This window comes from Mobula hypostoma, chromosome 5 (genome assembly GCF_963921235.1).
Source record: "Mobula hypostoma chromosome 5, sMobHyp1.1, whole genome shotgun sequence".
Classification (NCBI taxonomy): domain Eukaryota; kingdom Metazoa; phylum Chordata; class Chondrichthyes; order Myliobatiformes; family Myliobatidae; genus Mobula; species Mobula hypostoma.
In genome coordinates this window covers 163,450,526-163,470,711 of record NC_086101.1, presented here as the reverse complement: position 1 = coordinate 163,470,711, position 20,186 = coordinate 163,450,526, and the positions used below count along the sequence as shown (strand labels likewise).

At 43.6% G+C, this 20,186-nt stretch overlaps 1 protein-coding gene across 1 annotated transcript; it reads left to right on the top strand.

Annotated features, from left to right (window-relative positions):
- Positions 1 to 18,077: 18,077 nt before the first annotated feature.
- On the top strand, positions 18,078 to 19,941 carry ch25hl2 (cholesterol 25-hydroxylase like 2). Its single transcript, XM_063047681.1, has one exon. The coding sequence runs from the start codon at positions 18,527 to 18,529 to the stop codon at positions 19,439 to 19,441; it is 915 nt and encodes a 304-aa protein (XP_062903751.1). The 5' UTR covers positions 18,078 to 18,526; the 3' UTR covers positions 19,442 to 19,941.
- Positions 19,942 to 20,186: the final 245 nt, after the last annotated feature.

Here is a 20,186-nt window from a genome sequence, read left to right as displayed (position 1 = left end):
TGGTTGGGAAGGTGTTGGAGTTGATTGCTAAGGACATGGTTTTGGGTACTTGGAGGCACATGATAAAATAGGGGGTAATCAGCATAGTTTCCATCAGAGAAAATCTTGCCTGACAAATCTGTTCAAATTCTTTGAAGAAATTACAAGCAGGGTAGACAAAGGAAAATTGGTGGCTGTTGTGTGCCTGGGTTTTCAGAAGGCCTTTGACAAGGTGCTACACATGAGGATGAGGCAGGGTAACACATAAGGGCCACAGCATTACAGGAAAGATACGAGCATGGATAGAGCAGCCGCTGATCAGTAGGAGGCAAAGAATGGGAATAAAGGGTGCCTTTTCTGGTTAGCTGCCCGTGACTAGTGGTATAAAAGAGAGGCAAGAATAGATATCGATCTGCTGGAAAATTATGCTGGAGAGGTAGTAATGGGGACAAGGAAATGGTGGATGAACTGATTAAGTATTTTGCATCAGTCTTCACTGTGAAATACACTAGAAGTATGCCTGAAGTCTGTGTGGGATTCCTTCTTTTTACATTATATGTCAAGGACTTGGATGATGGTATTGATAGCTTTGTGTCCAAGTTTGCAGTTAATACAGAGATAGGTGGCAGGGCATGTAGTTTTGAAGAACAAGAGAGGCTACAGAAGGACTTAGATGGATTAGGAGAATGAGCAAAGAGGCAGATGCAATAGAATGAAGAAAGAAAAGTATGAACTATTTTCTAAATGGAGAGAAAATTCAAAAATCTAATGTGCAAACGGTCTTGGGAGTCCTTAAAGTTTAAGTTGCAGGTTGAGTTAGTGGTGAGGAAGGAAAATGTGATGTTAACATTAATTTCATTAGGACTAGGATACGAAAGCAAGGATGTAAAACACTGGTAAGGCCTCACTTGGAGTATTGTGAATAGTTTTGGCACCTTATTTAAGAAAGGATGTGCTGACAGTGGAGAGGGTTCAAAGGAGATTCACAAAAATCATTCCAGGACTGAAAGGCTTGTGCTACGAGAAATATTTGAGAGGTGACCTCATTGAAATCTATTGAATATTGAAAGACTTTGATCGAGTAGAAGTGGAGAGAATGTTTCCTTTGGTGGGGGAGTCTAAGACTGGAGAACACAGCCTCAGAATAGAGGGGCATCCTTTTAGAATGGAGATGAGGAGGAGCTTCTTCAGCTAGAGAGTGGTGAATCTGTGGAATTCATTGCCACAGGTGGCTGTGGAGGCCAAGTCATTGGGTATATTCAAGGCAGACGTTGATAGATCTTGATTTGTCAGAGCATGAAGAGATACGGGGAGAAGGCTGGAGATTGGGGCTGAGAAAGAAAATGGATCAGCCATGATGAAATGGCAGAGCAGACTCGATGGGCCAAATGGCCTAATTCTGCTCCTATATCTTTTCGTGTTATAATTCAGTCCTCAAGTTCTGGCAACATTCTTGTAAATTCTTTCTGTCCTTGCAAATCTTATTGATATCTTTCCTGTACATGGGTGACAAGAATGCACACAATACTTCAAATTTGGCCTCACCAATGTCTCATAATACTTTAATGTACCATTCCAAGTCCTGTGCTCAATACTCTGATTTATGAAGGGCAATGTGCCAAAGGCTCTTTTAACATCCCTATCTACCTATGTCACTACTTTCAAGGAATTGTGGATCTGTTTTCCCACATCCCATTGCCTTCTGGTCCTCAGTGTCCTACTGTTCACTGTGTAAGTCCTACCTTGGTTTGTCCTCCCAAAGTACAACACCCTACCATTTGTCTGCATTAAATTCCATTTGCCATTTATCAGCCAAAAATTTCAGCTGATCCTGATCCCATTGCAAACTTCGATAGCCTTCCTCTCTGTCCTCTACATCCCCAGTCTTGGTGTTGTCTGCAAATTTGCTGGTCCGGTTTACCACATTATCATCTCAGTCATAAATATAGACAATAAACAACAATGGACCCAGCACTATTCCATGTGACACACCAATATTCATACATCTATTAGCACTCTCTGGAGCATATGGATCTTGGACCTCCAGAAAGTGTCCACAGTAGGGGTGATTGATAAGTTCGTGGCCTAAGGTAGAAGGACATGAGTTATACAGTTCTTGTTACATGCACATGCAGTTCAACTCTTTAAGTGATTATGCAGAAAGTTTGAAGTTAATAACTCACCTCCTTCCACCTTAGGCCACAAACCTATCACTCACCCCCTGCTGTGGACACATTCTGGAGGTCCAAGATCCGTATGCCCCATGACCACTGGACTAAGAGTGTAAATGTAGGAGGGGACTATGTTGAAAAATAAATGTGCTATGTTTTCTAAAATTGACTCCTTCTACCTTAGGCCACAAACTTATCAATTACCCCTAGTATACCTACTTTGATCGTTGCAAAATAGAATCATTTATCCTGCCATAGCTCCCTCTGGTGGCAAAGAATGATATTTTATAACTGAGTGAAACAAACATCCCCTTACATAGCTTCCAAATAATCTTATGCAGATGGATAGTGTGGAAGATTGTCTAAAGCAAGCTGGAAAGTTGGTTGGAGCATTTGCAGTTGATATTTAATCCTAACGTGGGAGGTGATACATTTAAGGAAATCAAATAGGGCTAGTATATTGGCTGTAAATGGTAGAACACTAAGGAATGTTGAACAGACAGACCTGGGATCTATGTCCATGGTTGTCTAAAGATAGAAATACAGGTCGATAGGGTAGTGCAAAAGGCATGCCTGCTTACATAGGTTGGGGGCATAGAGTATAAGCGTTGGGATGTTGTGTTGCAACTTTATGAAACACTGGTTAGATCGCACTTGGAGTATTGTGTGCATTTCTGGTCACTACACCAGCGGTCCCCAACCACCAGGCCGCGGACCGGTACCGGGCCGCAAGGCATGCGCTACCGGGCCGCGAGAAAATGATATGATTTGGCGACAGGAGTCAGCTACACCTTTCCTCATTCCCTGTCATGCCCACTGTTGAGCTTGAACGCACGCGAGGTTATTACGCGCGCGCCATCCATGTCAGCACGTGAAGGAGATCAACTCCTCGAGCTTGCAAATGATGGCGGGCTGAAAAGTATGTTTGACATAACATCTCTGCCGGCATTCTGGTTCAAAGTCAAGGCTAAATATCCTGACATAGCCATGAAAGCACTGAAAACATTGCTTCCATTTCCAACATATCTCTGCGATGCATGCAACGAAAACTAAATTGCGGAATAGACTGGACATAAGGAACCCCCTTCGAGTATCGCTGTCTCCCATCACCCCTCGATAGGACTGTCTTGTTGCAGGAAAACAAGCCCAGGGCTCCCACTGATTCAGCGATATTGGTGTGTTGCAATGATTTTGTATGTTCATACGGGGAAAATATGTGCTGTGTTTTTAATATCCAAACGTTACTTAAAATGTTATGATGCTATTGAATTATAAGTGACTTATATAATCTTATAACAATTACAGCACGGAAACAGGCTATCTCTGCCCTTCTAGTCCATGCTGAACGCTACTCTCACCTAATCCCACCAACCTGCACACAGCCCATAACCCTCCATTCCTTTCCTGTCCATATACCTGCCCAATTTTTCTTTAAATGATAATATTGAACCTGCCTCTACCACTTCTACTGGAAGTTCGTTCAACACTTACTTCAAGCTCCCCTGTCCTCCCCTGATAATTGACATATCACTATATTCATGCGAGGAAAATATGCGCTGTGTGTTTAATATTAAATTCGTTAGATAAACCCTTTCAGAAATGAAATTGAGTGTATTAGCCACTTATCACCTATATTCCGGTTGTGATTAATATCCCCCCCAAACAGAATCGCCAAAAACGACTTGTAGAAAAAAATCGGCACGTACAGGAATGCGCAAGTCCCGCATGCGCACACAGATGCCCGGGCAAGGCTTCATGGTCATTGTAGTCTTTCTCGGGGTAAACACAACGTATTTGACTGCTACCCTTGTCCGTTGGCTACACTATCCCCCCCCCCCCGCACCCGGATCGGCCGGTCCGCAAGAGTATTGTCAATAATAAACCGGTCCGCGGTGCAAAAAAGGTTGGAGACCCCTGCACTACACTATAGGAAGGATGTAATTGTGCTGGAGGAAATGCGGAATGGTTTCACCAGTTGGATTGGGGAATTTTAGTTAGGGGGAGAGATTGGACAGGTCACTGTTGTTTATCCTGAGACAAAGGCGACTGGGAGGTGACCTGATAGAAGTGTATAAGATCATGAAGGGCATAGATAGGGTTGATTGACAAAGTCATAGGAATCAAGATCAAGAGGGTATAGATTAAGATGAGAGGACAGACCTTTAAAAGGGATCTGGGGTAAGGTTGTTTTACTGGTTGATATCTGAACACATTTTTATTCAGAACACAGAGTTTGTGCAATCAAATACAATTTGATCGTTCATCATGTGCCATGTGGTATGATGTAGGCGATCATGGGCTGTCCATGACCATGATTGTTCTTCTCAAATTTTTCTACAGAAGTGGTTTGTCATTGCCTTTTTGGTAGTGTCTTTACAAGATGGGTGACCTCAGCCGTTATTAACACTCTTCAGAGATTGTCTGCCTGGCATTCGTGGTCACCTGGACAATAGTAACACCTACATCAGGATTTGTTTACTGATTACAGCTCAGTGTTCAACACAGTCATACCCGCAGTCCTCAGTTCAAACCAACAAGCTCCAAAACCTAGGCCTCTGTACCACCCTGTGCAACTGGCTCCATGACGTCCCTCTGGGAAACCAGTCTGTGTGAATCAGAAATAACATCTCCTCCACACTGTCAATCAACACTGGCTCACCTCAAGGATGTGTGCTTAGCTCACTGCGGTGCTCTCTCTGCACCCATGATTATGTGACTAGAGCCACCTATAAGGTTGCCAATGACATAACTTTTGTTGGAAGAGTTCTAGATGATGATGAGAAGGCATGCAGGAGTGTGATAGATCAGCTGGCTGAGTGGTGTCACAAGAAAGTTGTAAAATCATCCAGCTCTATCATGAGCACTAGCCTCCCCAGCATTGAGGACACCTTCAAAAGGCAATGTCTCAAAAAGTTAGCATCCATCATTAAGGACCCCATCACCCAGGACATACCCTCTTCTTACTGCTACCATCAACAAGCCTGAAGACACACACTCAACTTTTTAGGAACAGTTTCATCTGCTCTGCCATTAGATTACTGAATGGATAATGAATCCATGAATACTACCTCACTATTTATTTTTCTCTCTTTTTACATTACTTATTTCATTATATATATATATATAATTCTGACTGATTCAGGGATAGTTCAATTGGCTGTGGCAGTGAGATAAATAGTTACTTTCCTTCATTTTCACAAGAGCCTCTCCAATCTCTTCAACCAAGGGAGTTTCAGTGACAGACCAGGCATACCTCCTTAATCTAATTCGTTCACTCTCTCTGGACTAGCAGTAGACACTCACTGGCATATGTCATCAAACTTGTTGTTTTGCGGTAAACAAATATGTGAACTTGAGATCTCTAAGGCTTCAGGGTAACCATACCAATATCCAACTTCCCCTCTCAAGCTCAGCTCAGTCAGGAAACACTTCAAATGAGTGGGCAAATTAAATAACTACAATGAAACAAAGGGAGCTTAAAACACAGATTTAATTTGCAAGAGTTCATTCTGCTGCCACTTCCTGGTGAAAAGTGGAGTTACCAGTAAAGATAGCTTCATTGCATGATTATTCCAGTGTTTGGTTTCAGCTTCTGGAAACTAGGGGAGGGAGGGAACGTCAACTCAGACCATGAGAGGCCTGTGTTGGGCATTTTCATGCCTTACAAAGCGCAGATTGGAAGTCTGTGTGGGGCGCCACTCCTCACACAGACTAGAGCAATGTGGGATTAAGTGCCTTGCTCAAGAGCACAAACATACTACCACAGCTGAGGCTCGAACTAGCGACCTTGAGGTAACTACACGAATGCCTTAACCACTTGGCCATGTGGAAACTAGATGGAATTAAATCAGGTGGAAATATGGATTCTGATTTAGGAAGAAGGTGGCGGCAATCTTGGGAAATTAGGGACATTGTGCGCATTTGACTTTATTTGGTGAACCAAACTCCACCTTATTTAATAGTATTTGGTTTGACAACAGGCTGCCAGTCCCTTTCCTTCCTGTTTACCCTTGTCAAGCTGTGAGAATTCTTAAACAAGAGAGCCTTCATCATCATACTGTGATGAATAACCATCTATGTCAATTCTTTGGTAGTACCTGATGTGAAGGCATTTAATCTTACCTCATCTGTATGTTTTTCTCACTTGGTCCTCTTAGAGCAATGGTACATGGTGGAATAATTAAATCAGGTTTACTATCACTGACATACACTCAGTTGCCACATTATTAGGTACCTCCTGTATGTGTTGTGCATTCAGAGATGCTCTTCTGCACACCACTGTTGTAACTTCTGGTTATTTGAGTGACTGTCACTTTCCTGTCAGCTTGAACTAATCTGACCATTCTCCTCTGACCTCTCACATTTGCATGGCATTTTTTCTCTCAGATCTGCTGCTCACTGGATGTTTTCTTTTTAACAGTTTTCTGTAAACTCAGTATGTGAAAATCCCAGGAGATCAGCCGTTTCTGAGATATCAAACCACTATGTCTGGCATCAACAATCATTCCACGGTCAAAGTAACTTAGATCAAATTTCCTCCCCATTCTGATGTTTGGTCTGAACAACTGAATCTTTTGACCATGTCTGCATGCTTTTCTGCATTGAGTTGCTGCCTCTGGGATAGTTTTCTAGATCTATAGTCCATAAGAGTTGGCAAGTCCAAGTAATGTACCTGGGATAAGAAGGCAGTCAGTACTAGTGACCACAAGGTATCACCAGATCCTGGTTACGATGGATCAGAACCAATCACGATCTCTAGTGAAGGAATGTTGTTTGCTGTACCCGATCTTGCTGTCACATATTGCAATGTGACTGCGTCATCATTCAGTGCCCTAGCAAGCCACTCACTTCAGGGGCGATAATTACTGACTGTGCTTATCCTGCCCACATCCACAAAAGAATAAAAGAAATATTAAATTCTTCCTGCTAAGAAATCCATGCTTTGTGTGGGAAAAATACTTTGAGCAGAACTGAATTTTAGCAGTGATAGAAATAGTTTCAAAAATACTTAAAAAGATTGCTTTTCTTGATAGGTTGTCTGTTGGTCAAATATGACTCCAGTACAGAGGGTTATGAGGTGACTTATGAGGTTGCAAATGGAACAAGAGACATGGTTTTGGAGTCTCTTTAGACCAGGTTGCTGTGTGCTCCCCATGACACATTGTGGTGCAGTAGGAGGCACTGCTGCCAGGAAGTTCCAGCAATTTGGGTTGCTCCCAGTTTGTTGAAATAGAATTTGCACTCTGGGCTCCAGGTTTGTACATGATCCTCTGGGTTCCCTCCAGGTGCTTCAGTCCCTTCCCAGAATCTGAAATTGTGCCAGTTTGAAGATTAATTGTCAAGTCAAGTCACTTTTTATTGTCATTTCAACCATAATTGCTGGTACAGAACATAGTAAAAATGGGACAACATTTTCCAGGACCATGTGCTACATGAAACAATACAAAAACTACACTGAACTACGTAAGAAAAAACACAAAAACTACACTAGACTACAGACCTATCCGGCACTGCATAAAGTGCACAAATCCGTGCAGGCACTACAATAAATAATAATAAGTAACTAGACAACGGGGTGACCTGCTGGGGCATCCTTTGAGAGAAGGGTAGTGCAGTCTGATGTGACCAGAATGAACATTAAATTTTCCTGAATGCTATTGGTATTGCTTTGCTTTGGAAACTGAAGTAGAAAACCTCAGTTTATTAAAGAAGAACGACACGTAGCAAAGCAAATATAGCTGCTCTTCATTTAACGAAGGACACTTCTGATGGCATTATTTCTGGTTTATCTGCCACCCTTGTGCCTCTCGTTGTCATTCTGGAGACATGCAGTCCTTTCATCCCCGGTTTCTTCATCTCTTCTGCTGTTTGTTGTTTGTCTCTGATCCTGGAGGAGTGCATGCCTCTCCTCCACTGTCTCTTCTTCTCTCATCTTTTTTTGTCCTGACTCTTTGATCCTGGAGTCGTTCCGCCCTGGCCTCATCCAATTCTTGTTCTCTCCCTCTCCTTGCCGCTTCGCGACGACGTTTGGCGTCATCTGTTGACCGTAATGTCCCCCTTCCCTTTCTATGCGACATAATTAGGCTGACCATTTTTTTACCCTAATGCTGGATAGAAGATACGAAGCAATAACACCAAAGGATGCTGATTATTCGTCATGATGTGGTTGGCGCTCTCCTAAATGGACGTGATATAGTCACCGCTGTCTTTTGACTGCAGCAAAGGGTTTTATGGGTGTCTCGAAATACATCATTACAATAAGGTTTAATTATCTCTTATTGATGGGTGGCAGTTAGATCTGTCCCAATCCTGCACATGCTTCAGATGGTGATTAGCAGAATGTGACCCTGCGAAATAGAGCTGCCCTGCCCTTTTGCTCCGGTAGGTGTCGCTGCTGAGGCTGGCCATGCGCATGCGTCGGGCTGTCGCGTCCCGATTTCCATGATAGCCAATCGGGTCTCGGGTTAAAAGGGAGCCTGTTTATTTTGGTGAATGAGCAACTTTATATGAATATATAACCCTGAACTTTGCCTGCATTCTGTAAGTTAGCGCATTTTAATTCGATTTAGCCAAAAAAAGTGCCGCTGTAATGCACCGTTTGCGCTAATTGGAGGTCACAAACAGACAAACAGACAGACAGAGCATGAGAGTTTTAGTAGTATATAGATAAACAAGACAATATGCACAGTAGAGGGAAGTAGGTTGGTGTCAGTCCAGGCGCTGGGTATTGAGGAGTCTGATGGCTTGGGGGAAGAAACTGTTACATAGTCTAGTCGTGAGAGCCCAAATGCTTCGGTGCCTTTTGCCAGATGGCAGGAGGGAGAAGAGTTTGTATGAGGGGTGCGTGGGGTCCTTCATAATGCTGTTTGCTTTGCAGAAACATTGCGGTGTAAATGTCTGTGATGGAGGGAAGAGAGACCCCGATGATCTTCTCAGCTGACCTCACTATCCGCTGCAGGGTCTTGCGATCCGAGATGGTGCAATTCCCGAACCAGGCAGTGATGCAGCTGCTCAGGATGCTCTCAATACAACCTCTGTAGAATGTGGTGAGGATGGGGGGTGGGAGATGGACTTTTCTCAGCCTTCGCAGACAGTAGAGATTCTGCTGGGCTTTCTTTGCTATGGATCTGGTGTTGAGGGACCAGGTGAGATTCTCCGCCAGGTGAAAACCAAGAATTTTGGTGCTCTTAATGATCTCTACAGAGGAGTCATCGATGTTCAGCGGAGAGTGGTCACTCCATGTCCTCCTGAAGTCAACAACCATCTCTTTTGTTCACATTCAGAGACAGGTTGTTGGCTCTGCACCAGTCCATTAGCCGCTGTACCTCCTCTCTGTATGCGGACTCATCGTTCTTGCTGATGAGACCCACCACGGTTGTGTCATCGGCGAACTTGATGATGTGGTTCGAGCTGTGTGTTGTAGCACAGTTGTGGGTCAGCAGAGTGAACAGCAGTGGACTGAGCACACAGCCCTGGGGGGCCCCCGTGCTCAGTGTGATGGTGTTGGAGATGCTGCTTCCAATCCGGACTGACAGGGGTCTCCCAGTCAGGAAGTCTAGGATCCAGTTGCAGAGGGTGGTGTTCGGGCCCAGTAGGCTCAGCTTTCCAATAAGTTTCTGAGGAATGATTGTGTCGAATGCAGAAGTGAAGTCTATGAACAGCATTCGAACGTATGTGTCTTTTTTGTCCAGGTGGGTTAGGGCCAGGTGGAGGGTGATGGCAATGGCGTCGTCTGTTGAATGGTTGGGATGGTATGCGAACTGCAGGGGGTCCAGTGAGGGGGGCAGCAGGGTCTTGATGTGCCTCATGATGAGCCTCTCGAAACATTTCATGATGATGGATGTGAGTGCAACAGGACTGTAATCATTGAGGCAGGACATTGAAGACTTCTTCGGCACAGGAACGATGGTGGCGGCCTTGAAGCACGTAGGAATGATGGCGCTGCTCAGGGAGATGTTGAAGATGTAACTATCTGTGTTGCAGGTGGCTGGCTGGAGAATTGGGCTTGTGAGAGAGAATATTTTACAGAGAAACAATGGAAACTGGACTGATGAGAATAGTCTGAGAATCACAACGGATTTAATGAGCTGAACAGCCTCCAAAACTATAAGAAAATATTTAAAAATTTCAAATTCATTGTGCCTTCACAAAAAGTTCCTTCTCCACTTGAGCCACCATAAGACCATGAGAATGCAAGACACAGGAACAGAATTAGGCATTCAGCCCTTTGAGTCTGCTCTGTCATTTCATCATGGCTGATCCATTACCCTCTCAACTCCATTCTCATGCCTTCTCCCCATAACCTTTCAAGTCCAGACTAATCAAGAACCTATCAACCTCCACATGCAATGACCTGGCCTCCACAGCTGCCTATGGCAGTGAATTCCACAGATTCACCATCTCTGGCTCAAGCAATTTCTCTTCATCTCCTTTCTAAATGGACATTCTATTCTGAGGTAGTGTCCTCTGGTCCTAGCCTTCCCCAGCATAGTAAACCTCCTCTCCACCTCCACTCTATCTAGACCTTTCAACATTCCATAGGTTTCAATGCGATTCCACCGCCCCCCCCCCACCAATTCTAAGTTCTAGCAAGTAAAAGCCCAGAGACGTCAATCACTCCTCACATGATAAGCCTTTAATTCCGGGAATAATTCTTCTGAACTTCCACTGAACCCTCTCCAAAATCTGCACAGTCTTTCTTAAATAAGGGGCCTAAAACTGCTCACAATACTCCAAGTGAGGCCTCACCAGTGCCTTATAAAGCCTCATCATTACATCCTTGTTTTTATAATCCAGTTCTCTTAAAATGAAGGCTCACATTGTATTTGCATTCCTCACCATGGACTCAACCTGCAAATTAACCTTTAGGGAATTCTGCACCAGGACTCCCAAGTCTCCTTCCACCTCAGATTTTGGAATTTTCTCCCTGTTTAGAAAATAATCTATGCTTTTATTCCTTCTATCAAAGTGTATGACTATACACTTCCCAACACAGTATTCCATTTGCCATTTCTTTATCCATTCTCCTAATCTATCCAAGTCATTCTGCTGCCTCACTGTTTCCTCAACACTACCTGCCCCTCCATCTACATTTATGTCATCTGCAGACTTGCACACAAAGCCATCAATTCTGTCATGCACATCATTGGCAAACAGTGTAAAAAGTAGCAGTCCCAACACCAATTCTTACAGAACACCACGAGTCACTGGCAGGCAGTCAGAAAGGCTTCCTTTATTCCCACAGCCTGCCTCTTGCCAAACAGCCAGTGCTGCCTTCTTTACTGTAGTACAATGGACTCTTATTCTGTTAAACAGTCTCATGTGGCACCTTGTCAAAGTCCTTCTGAAAATCTAAATACACAACATCCACCGATTCTCCTTTGTCTATCCTGTTTGTTATTTCCTCAAAGAATTCCAACAAATTTGTCAGGTAAGATTATCCCTCAAAGAAACCATGCTGACTTTGACCTGCTATATCGTGTGCCCTTAAGTACACTGAAACCACATCCTCAATGATCAGCTCCAACATCTTCCCTACCACTGAAGTCAGGCGAACTGGCCTATAATTTGCTTTCCCTTCCTTCCTTCTTGAAGTGTGGAGTCATACTTGCAGTTTTCCAGTCTTCCTGACCCATACCAGAATCTATTGATTCTTGAAACATCATTATTAATGCCTCCACAATCTCTTCAGCTATCTCTTTCAAACCCCTGGGGTGTAGTCCATCTGGTCCAGGTGACTTACTTCAGACATTTCATTTTCCAAAGTAACTCCTCCCTAGTAATCTCAACTGCACTCACTTCTGCCCCTTACTGTCTTGAACTTCGGGCATACTGCTAGTCTCTTCCACAGTGAAGACTGATGCAACATACTTATTCAGTCTGTCCGCTACTTTCTTGCCTCCATTACCAGCATCATTTTCCAGCGGTCCGGCGTCTACTCTCATCTCTCTTTTACTCTTTATATGTCTGAGAAAAACTTGTGGTACCCTCTTTGATATTGTTGACTATTTTACCTTTATATTTGATTTTTTCCACTTATATCTTTTTAGTTACTTCCTGATGTTTTTTTTTTAAGTTTCCTAATCCTCTATCTTCCCATTAATTTTTGCTTTATCATCTCCCCTCTGTTTTATTTTATTTTGGCTTTGATTCCCTAGTCAGCTACAGTTGTGTCATCCTGCTTTTAGAATGCTTGTTCTTTGGGATGTATCTATCCTGTGCCTTCCAAATTGTTCCTTGAAACTCTAGCCACTGCCGCTCTGCCATCATTCCTGCTAGCATCCCCTTACAATCAACATTAGCCAACTCCTCTCTCATGCCTCTGTAACTTCTTTTACTCTACTGTGATAGTGATACATCTGACTTTAGCTTCTCCTTCTCAAATTGCAATGTGAATTATATCATATTATGATCTCTGTCTCCTGAAGGTTCCTTTACCTTAAGCTCTCTAATCAAATTCAGTTCATTGCACGACATCCAATCCTGAAGAGCTGACCCCCTAGTGGGCTCCACCACAATTCTTCTAAAAACCATCTTGTAGTCATTCTACAACTTCTCTGTTTTGAGATCCAGCACCAACCTGATCTTCCCAATCTACCTGCATATTGAAAACTGCCATGACTATCATACCATTGCCCTTTTGACATATATTTTCTATCTCCCTTTGTAATTTGTAGCCCACATTCTGGCTACTGTTCAAAGACCTGCATATAGCTCCCATTAGGGTTTTTTTCACCCTTGCAGTTTTTTAACTCTACCCACTAGGATTCTACATCTTCTAATCCTCTGTCATCTCTTCTAAGGATTTGATTTCATTTTTTATCAACAGAGCCACCTTATCCCATCTACCTACCTGCCTGTCCCTCCGATACAATGTGTATCCTTGGATGTAACACTCCCACTAAAATCTTCTTTCAGCCACAACTTAGTGATGCCCACATCATAACTAACAATCTCTAACAGTGCTACAAGATCATCTATCTTATTCTGCATGTTATGTGCATTCAAATATAATGTCTTTTTTTCTGTAGTTGTCATGATTTTTGATTTTGTTCCCCTTTTTCACTGCATCTCACCCCACTGACTGCAACTTTGCCCTATCATCTGCTTGTCCTTCCTCACCGTCTCCCTACACACTGCTTCTGCCTGTAAACCAACCGCCATATCCTCAGTCCTATCACTCCAGTTCCCACTCCCCTGCCAAATTAGTTTAAACCCTCCCCAACAGCTCTAGCAAACCTGCCTGCAAGGATATTTTTCCCCCACAGGTTCAGGTGTAATCTGTCCCTTTTGTACAGGGGGTACCTTCCCCAGAGGTGATCCCAATTTGTAATAAGCTCTTCGGGCCTGTGCAGGGAGCTGGAGAGTGTTGGGCTCCAAAGTTTGTAGCGCACCTGAATTGGTTAATTGTTGTTTAATGAGCTTCATTAATCGTTTAAAGTTCCTTGTGTTTTTTTTTCAAGCAACTCGCTTTTGTAATAAGGCCTGACTTTCCACTGCACCTGGGTTCCAATATTGCTAGCACACCTCGTGACAGAAGGACCCTGCCAGTAGTGGACTCAGTGGAGGTTAAACAGCAGCATTTTGACATCGGTAGACTTAAGGTGAGAATGTCACCTACTCTCAAGTCCACGTCTGGAGTCTACATTCCAAGTGTCTCTAGCCTACATTCTGAATTTCTCGAGTCCGTGGTCTGAGCTTCTTTAGTCTACACTGTCTTTTTCTGGGTCTCAAGTTCGGCAAACTTCTCAAGGTTCTCCATGTCATCCAGGGTCTCCAGCTCAGTAAGGTTCTCAAGGCACTCCAGGATTCCCATGGCCCGCTAGGTTTCCAAAACTTATACAATGTTTCCGAGGTTCATTCAATGTTTTCTCTGTCTTGAGGTTTATAAGTATCTCTCAGGATCTGCAGGTCTCTCTCAAGTTTCCCAGGCTTCTCTCAAGTTTTCAGGACTCTCTAGCCATCGGGCACCAGCCATAGGGAGGGCGGGTATGGTAGCGAGCTCTTTGAGCCTCTCCGGGGAGCTGGAGTGTGTAGGGCTCTGAGGTTTTTAGAGCACCTGAATTGGTTAATTGTTAAGTTTATTTTGATAGGCTCGGGGGTTCCGTGTTACTTGTACTATTTAAATGGACGCCCAATTAGCACTAGTCCCAGGGTCCTAGTTTTGAGAATGTTACATCTCACGGTGTTGCTCGTCCAAGCCACCGATGTTCTTTTGGAATTATAATGAATAAACTCTGGTCACGGTCTCTACATTGCAGTCTGTCTTTCATCCACATGAGAGTTCCGACATTGCCAGTGCACAGCATGACACCAATGATCCAGAAATCTGAAAGCTGGCCCCCGCAACAGTTTTTCAGCCACACTAAATCATCCTATTCTTACTGTCACTGACGCATGCACAGGCAGCAATCCAGAAACTGCTACTTTGGAGGTTCTACTTTTCAGCAGGGATCATATGTCAGGGATTCCCAGGAGCATGTTGTATTTCCTGAAATCATCTTTGAATCTTTTTTTCCCCTCTCCTCCTGGTGATCACTTCCCATAGAAGAGTGTGTCTGCTTTTGGACACTGATACCAGGCACCAGAATGATATGGTCTGCCTGGCATGGCTGACTGATGTTTGGGTCTCAGCACTGATGGTGCTTGACCAGGCGATGATGCTGACATTGGTTTGTTAATCCTTCCAAAGGTGTTGTGAGATTTTGTGTCGAAAGTATCTCTCCAGTTCCTTTTGTCAGTTCTTTTGACTGTTTATTCCCCCCACAGACGCCTTGGCTTGCTGAGTTCCTCCAGCATTATTTTGTGAGCAACTCCACTGCACCACCGATTTGTTGCAAGATTTTAGAGCAACTTTGTTATGCAGAACTTCCTTCTGGTTAAATTAATCTCCTTCAAAATGAGAATTGAGTCATTGACTTTAGCGGAAAGCTGAAGAAGTGTACACAAGATAAATAACTTAGGTAGAAATGTAAGAGCTTTGATTAGGATGGTTTCAGTTGATTGTCAAAGTTGGCTGCATGATGTTAGGCAAACAATTAGGAAGAAGAACGTAAGAAAATACAAATACATTTGCCAGATGGTCATAAAAGGAATTTGTTCTGAAAAATTGTGAGATAATATCTGCAGGAAGGACAAACAAGGCATCGAGAAAGACAATGAAGGAAAGATGATGATTAACACTGAGGAACAGAGGCAATCCCTGTCCTTGGATCCCTGACGGCAGATACAACAGTACAGTAGATAAGCTATATGACATAGTGTGCACATCATGGAATGTAATCATGTGGAAGTCATCTTGGAATTTCTCAAAGCCCTAGATAAGTCACAGTTGAAAACTTAGATTCAGAGGTTAATAGAACAATACAGCACAGAAACAGACTCTTCAAACCATCTAGTCTGTGCTAAACTGTTGTTCTGCCAGAGTGACATTGATCCACACCTGCACCATAGCCTTCCATATACCTCCCATCCATGTCCATATCCAAACTTCTCTTAAATGTTGTAATCGAACTTGCGTTCACCACTTCCACTAGCAGCTCATTTCACTCTCACACCACCCTGTGAGTGAAGACATTCCCCCTCACTTCCCCTTAAATGAAAGGTTTCACCTTTTACCCTAAACCTAAGACCTCTAGTTCTAGGTTTGCTCATTTCAGTGGAAAGAAAGCCTGCTTGCACTAACCCTATCTACATCTCTGATAATTTCGTATACCTCTACCCAATCTCCTCTCATTCTCCTGCATCCAGGCGTGTTTCATTACATTTTAGAAAGGACACAGAGGAGATCTATAGAGTTACATCAGGAGAGAATTGTTGGGGTTGTTCTCTTTAGAATCAATGGGTAGATGGGGGAGATTTAACTGAGGTCAATAAAATTATGAGAAGTTTACACAAGGTGTTGTAATATGAGCGTAATTAAAAGTAAGTTAATATTAATTAGGATATCATGGGGGGTCTACTTCCGTTTGTGGTTCTTCCGGTGGCCCTCGTGTACATAGTGTTCCCGCCATGCCGTACGGGTTGTGAAACCCTCTGTATATACGTAACGTTTTGAAGTTCGAGATAAAGTTGTTTCTTTGGCACGAAGTTGTCGAGTGTGCCTTTTCAAAGTAGAAGTTACCACATACAAGAAAGGATCAACAATCTACTGCTAGAACTCATCAGGTCGAGCAGCATCTGTGGGAGGAAAGGAATTATTGATATCTCAGCTTGAACCCCTGCACCTGAAAGGTTGATTGCTGTTGACAGAGAGAGAGAGAGAGATCAGAAACGGGATGGGTGGGGGTGAATTTTAAGGTAATGGGTAAAATGATTATTGGGAAGTTGAGGAGAATATCATTCATTAGTAAGTGAGTAATACGGAACCCACCAGCAGAATGGGAGATAAAAGCAGAAATTCGTAACAAGAGTAAGGATTGAGAGCTGTAATGTGGGAACAACTGAAATAGTCTCACCATGGACATGTGAGTGAGGCAATGCTGCAGTAGGTGGTGCTACTGGCTCACAGCTGCGATGACCCAGTTTCCATCCTGACCTCCGGAACATCTTCCTGCCGCTGACGCGCGCTTCGGCTTGTGGCTCTGTTTGTCCCCTCCTAAATGGGGCACCAAAAATAATGCAAGTCCGGACAGTCCTGCAGTTGGCCCTATGACAGACATTCACTTCTCATCAATTTAAAAATTACTCCTCTGGCTATTCTGGGTCTGATGAAGGGTCAATGATCTGAAATCTTGTCTCTTTTCACCTATCGTCTGAGTATTTCGGACATTAGCATTTACAATTCCAGAAAGACGTATCCGAAACAGCCAGGAGGGGGCTGAAATGTGGAAGCTTCAGTGCAGAAAAAAAGTAGAGTTTACAATATAACTTCAATTAATGGGTAAGGAAAGAAATCTGTGCAGATTATGAAATCTATAAACAGGAGTGAAAAGGTGAAATTAAATTCCATACAGTCTGAATATATCAAGCAACTGCGCGCGGATTTAATTTGATAACAGTGCGAGGAGCATGGTACACATGCTTTATACTTAACCTCAATGCTCGAACTATTAGAGAACATTGTGGGAAAGTGTACAATTTGCATGGCTCTAGTCGCAGGGGGTTTCAATTTGGGATCCACGGACCGCTTGCTTAATGGTATTGGTGCATGGCATAAAAAATATTGGGAACTCCTGCTAGTGGAATATTGGTAATGCTGTCGTCGTTGTTTGTAGGGATGCGGTGTTGATTGCTAATAACTTCGTAAAGGAATTTGGTACGTAAATGAAGAACAATTGAAAACTCATGGCTTTTATTATAAGATGGCTTGAATCTATTTATAAAGTTTAACTCTCTTTTCTTTTTTTTGAATCAACATTCTTTGTTTTTCCAAGTTTGGGAGACTTGTGCTCATCATCCTCACACAGATGTAGAAACACGGCTCACCACGAGATGGCAGATCTTGCTGCCGAGGAAACATTTTTTTCCCGTCTTTGCACACACGGGATTTTCAGCGAAAAGTTAAAAGAAATTAATTGCCGTCAACTTTGCCTGCCGCAGCTTATTAGCTCTATGTCCAGGGTTACTGAAGATTTTATCGGTCACCGTTATGGATGTGTCACTGACTAAGGAACGAACAGGGCTAAACTACAATCGACAGTTTGGAAGGTGAAAAACCTTTCATTCTAAAGCCGGTTTCATGTACTGTATAGTGCTTGTCTCCAACTCAGCTCTAATCTGGGCAGTCTTGATTTAGTTCCGGTAATATTGGGAGCCGTTGCATGTGCATGGTCTGTTGTACGGAAGCAGAAAGGATGGAGTGAGAATCTAACTGCTCCTGTAAGAGCAAGGAGTGGCACTCGTGATATATTAATCACTGGACGAACACTGGCGGAATCCTGCCGAATCTGTGCGGGGCTGAGTCCGACCTACACTGCGCTCAGCACAAATGCTCTTACCATGGTACTGTACTGGCAAAACTGGATTGAACTTTGGGGCCATGCGCTCGAGTTGCACTTGTATGCTAACGATTTTATAGCTAATGTAGTGTTTTACCAACACCATGTAACCTTTGGAGCTTCGACTCTGTCCAGGGCCAATCGGAGCCGTGGGGCGTCTTCAAGAGGGGGCCGCACTTGGAGCACATAGCCTTGGGCTCAGAGCTCGCATGCCTATAAATACCGGAGCCACTCCAGCCAGCTTGCACTGCTACACTGAACCTCCGATCAACCGTCAGGAAGACGGGAAGAATAAAAACGAGACTTCGACTAAACTGGGCACTATTTGTGTAAATTATCTATCTGAATTCCTTCCCGTCCATTTCAGAATCTTGCAAGTATAGAGCGGGAAATTAAGAGCAGCAAGTGTGTGCAGTAGTTCTGTGGCAGCCTACCCTGATGTATTCTGTAGAAGCGACCCAAGTCTTCGACCCATACGTCCGGGTAATACAGAATGCCAATATTTCTCATTACGCCTCGAACAGGTCCTTGCTGCAGCCCCTGTGGGACTACCTGCGAGTCAACCACCAGGATACCCTCCGCTCGCCTCTCTTTCCAGTCATCATCTCAGTCTCCACCTACTTCATCACCTGCACCTTCTACATGACGCTCGACATCTTGGCTCACAGATGCCCGGCCATTAACAAGTACAAGATCCACCCGGAGCAGCATGTAACGTGGGCAAACATTCTCAAGACTCTGTGGCTTACCGGCTACAACCACGTTATCTTTATTTTCCCAGCAGCCGCCTTCCAGTGGTACTGGCGACCTCCGATCCCCCTCCTGGAAGACGCACCACAGCTCTCCGAGTTCCTTATAGGAATCCTCAGCTGCACAATTCTCTTCGACTTCCAGTATTACTTCTGGCACCTTATGCACCACAAGTTTCGATGGCTCTACACGACTTTCCACGCCATCCATCACGAATATTACGCTCCCTTCTCCTGGTCGACGCAGTATCTATCTGCCTGGGAACTGATCAGCCTTGGCTTTTGGACCACCATAAACCCGATTATCCTGCAGTGTCACAGCCTGACAGGGTTCACCTTCATGATCTTGAACGTCTGGCTGTCAGTGGATGACCACAGCGGCTATGACTTTCCTTGGTCTTTACACAATATTATCCCTTTCGGGCTCTGGGGCGGCTCTGTGAAACACGATGCTCACCACCAGAAACCACAGTACTATTTTGCCCCTTACTTCTCACACTGGGACTGGCTTTGCGGCACTTGCTGCGAATACAAGCGCTCGCCCGCCTATTTGGAGATGGAAAAGAAGCGACGCAAAGCCAGCAAAAGCAAGAAATATATCTAGCATCCCGCTATCTGATGAAAGCCGCATTTCTCCCGCGTAATACAAGGTGCCAAGAGAAGCGGGTTGGAGACGACAGAGAAATCGGCAGTGCAATGGTCAAAGAAAATCTTGAGTGAGGTGACTGCCGGAATATTCTGACGTTAAATATCGCAGTTATTTATTTTTCACATGTTAAAACGAACGCAATACCTTTGAAGTGAGCTATGTGTAGTACGGTATAAAAACGTGCTACATTTGTATTTATCGTTATATGTGAGGTAAATATCCATTTTAATGAGGTACCATGATAATGAATGTTTCAATTATCTTACGTACATTGTGTAATGTATATTGGAAAGAAACCTCTGTGGCATCATTTCTAAGCATTTGCAAAACTTTTTTGCCCCAAATATTTAAAATAATACGTCATATGTATTTAAGAATAGATTATGGAATACAGGCAAAAATGTAAATATGTCCTTAAAATGCAAAATGTCTTCGAATGCAAATAAAAATGCTCACTTTTTATATGTTTGTGGTTCTGTGTTCACTAGTTCTCTGGAATTAGCATGGCGTGGTGATCGGTAAGGCTTGCATAAAATTTCAGGCAATCACACTGTGCCGACCATGTCGCACATACTTGAAAAGGTTAATAACTGAATTTAACACTTACATTAAATAGTCCCTTCCTTATTTTAATGATGTCGGGGAGGGCTCTGCTGTTTATTCACCATGCTCTGACGCTGTTGGCCGCAAACGACACTCA